This window comes from Teleopsis dalmanni, chromosome 2 (assembly GCF_002237135.1).
Source record: "Teleopsis dalmanni isolate 2A chromosome 2, ASM223713v2, whole genome shotgun sequence".
NCBI classification, from domain to species: Eukaryota; Metazoa; Arthropoda; class Insecta; order Diptera; family Diopsidae; genus Teleopsis; species Teleopsis dalmanni.
Window position 1 is genome coordinate 109,490,749 of NC_051847.1, and position 2,936 is coordinate 109,493,684.

General features: G+C 34.3%; 1 protein-coding gene across 1 annotated transcript; it reads left to right on the top strand.

The window, feature by feature from the left end:
• Window positions 1-333: 333 nt before the first annotated feature.
• LOC119677782 (ichor) lies at window positions 334-2,039 on the top strand. Its single transcript, XM_038089298.1, has one exon. It carries the CDS (start codon window positions 393-395, stop codon window positions 2,037-2,039), a length of 1,647 nt encoding a protein of 548 aa, XP_037945226.1. The 5' UTR covers window positions 334-392.
• The last annotated feature ends 897 nt before the right edge of the window (window positions 2,040-2,936 follow it).

Consider the following 2,936-nt stretch of genomic DNA (forward strand, 5'->3'; position numbering starts at 1 on the left):
ATTATTATTTATTAATATATTGTGTTTTATGAATCCTTTACTATACTTAATAAAAATTAATAATCTTAAAGGTAAAAATACTAATACAAGATAAACTTTTAATCAAGAGTCTTTATATGCAATATTATTTTATAAAAATATTCAAAAAATTCATATAAAAACTAATTAATTTTAACAATAATAATAATAAACACCTAATATATTATGTATATTTTCAGATAACTATGAGTTCTTCAAACAAATGGACTTTTTTTCAGAATCACAAAAATTGAATAAAATAAACATTGTCTAGAGTAAAAAGTTAAAGGCCTAAAAACTCTAATTATTTATTTGAGAACACTGAAAATAAGAGTTTTAATTCCCGAAGAAAAGACCTTAATTAATTTTGCTTTATGTTGCACCCTACCATGAAGTTTTCCAGTATGAACGGGCCAAGTGAATCTGAGGTAGAAAGTTTACTTATGAGTCCTTGCTGGGGTCCAACACAGAGTAGCAGCCAAGATCAATATTTACTTGATGGTCATAAATTATTGCTAGAACATGACCTTGACTCCCTGCCAAGCGATTCCGAACAAAAGAATTCATTAGATGTGCTCGACAATCTTTTACTGAATTCAACTTCGTTAAATGCATTATCAGATTTAAAACCTCTGCCACCATTTACGGGCTATACAGGTCACCTATCAATAAATGGTATATCAGGACACCATTATCATGCAATCGCTCAGAGGCTACCCGATGAAAGTAATAATAATTACATACAAAGTGCTTATCAAAGTGGCTCTTCAAATACAGCGACTAGTGGGACCACAATACAACTGACTGCAACCTCGTGTGGCACGTCGCCAGTGCCCAATGGCAGTGGCAACAGTCATGGTTCATCAGCGGATCATAATATTGTTTCATCGTCAACTTGCCTGCCCGAAAGTGTGCTGAGCACCGATGCAGATGCCTGTCTAAACGATGTAAAACTCTTCGGCGATAGTCAATTAGATGGTAAGCTTTACTCAGTGGCTGATAGTTGTGTTATGTCAGGTGGTGTCAATGCTGGCATTGATCATGGACCCGACTCAATACATGGTGGAGTGCGCATTTATACAGATGCAAAGGACTTAAGCGAGTATGTTGATATGAATTCTATAGATGATATAGCAGCAATTATTGGGTCTGCAATAGCTGATACCACAGTACCAAATCAGCTCGATAAAGAAGATGGAAACGATACTCGAGATTCGTGGATGGATTTAGATGCATGGATTGACGGTAACTGTATACAACAAGACGGCAAATTGGTCGTTTCACAGCAGGACCCACTAAGTGATTTCATTTTACCACACTCACCCGTACACACAAGTAGTTCTACATTACAAAGTCTATTAACGCATGGTTATATGCCACTGCTACAAAATCGCCTACAAAATGGTCCACCAACAACGTCATCTATAAAAAGCGAAACGCCGAGTTCTACCTCATACTGCAACGAACTTCACACCGCCTCGTCTACATCCAGCCCACCTGGTTCAGTTGTATCAACTACCGATAATTTAATGATCAATCCACGCTATCTTACAAATCCACAGCAATATCAAGTCAGTATGTCCACAATGAAATCAGATGGTATTTGTAGCCCTGATATGTTGGGCAACTATCCACATACCACAACTGTTACGCCCACCAGTACACCCAAAGCCAAACGATCACGTTCACAGAAAAAAACAAATCAACAACAACAACAACAGCAAACACCAAATGGTCAACAAACAAACGGCAATGCAGGACCACAACAAATGAACGCAATATCACCATCATCTGTTAGCTTTAATGCCAATGATTTAAGTGGATTATTAGGTAAGGAAAAACCAGTGCATCGATGTAGTATATGCAATCGAGGTTTTCTAAATAAAAGTAATATCAAGGTACATTTAAGAACACATACGGGCGAGAAACCATTTCGTTGCGACGTCTGCGCTAAGGCGTTTCGACAAAAAGCACATTTACTCAAACATCAACAGATACATAAGAGAATTGGGCGTGACTGACAAGATATAGATCACGCTAAGACGGTTGATAAAACAAATCTAATGCTGCGGTTGAAGGTGTCCTAATTGCAAAAAAGTTTGAGGTAACCTTTCTGCACTTTTAGAACACTAATTGCAATACTTAGATTATATTATTATGTAAAAGCATTACACAACTATGCATATGTTTAGAAATGCCTAATATTATCTCTTCGAGCTACGATTAGGACATTCCTGAAAAGCATAGTTGTGTTAAATGCTTTTCTAGTGTATACAATTGCTTTACGCTAATGCAGACAGGCATACTTTCATATTACTGTACATTTGTGGAACTATTGCATCTAGTATTTCTTTAAATAAACAAAGTACTACAAAACTTCCACTTAAGCACAAATATGAAATTCTTTCAGAAACGCATTTATTGCATTATAATATATAGAGCAGTTTTATACACAACTTTGTTATTCGTTGTTGTTGGTTGCTTTTGATCTCTTAGTTATTGTTTAGATGTACAGAAATATTATAAAATTGAGTAGAGCTTTAAGAAGATACAATTTCAATGAAATATAGTCAAAAATTTAGGATATTATTTAGCTTGGGATTCGCTTTATGAAATATATTATGACAGGTTTGCATATACAATGTAGAAAATTTAGCTATCCCATAATTTTTATATCTTAAGTATAACATAAACTATTCAAAGTATATCCAACATATACTCATCTATTTTATTTTCCAATCACATATTTACAAATTTATTATAAATTTATAACAGCTAGCCAAGCTGTTATGAACAGAACCATCCGTGTAGAATAGATTAATTCAGAATGTGATAGATTATCTATAACAATTTACATAAAATTATTTCTTCAATTTCTTTTGTAAAAATAAGTCTAGTAATAAGAAAGTAGATCCTAA

Bases quoted from the DNA above. Each gene is read 5' to 3' on its own strand.
- LOC119677782 (XM_038089298.1), top strand. From the start codon at position 393: ATGTTGCACCCTACCATGAAGTTTTCCAGTATGAACGGGCCAAGTGAA.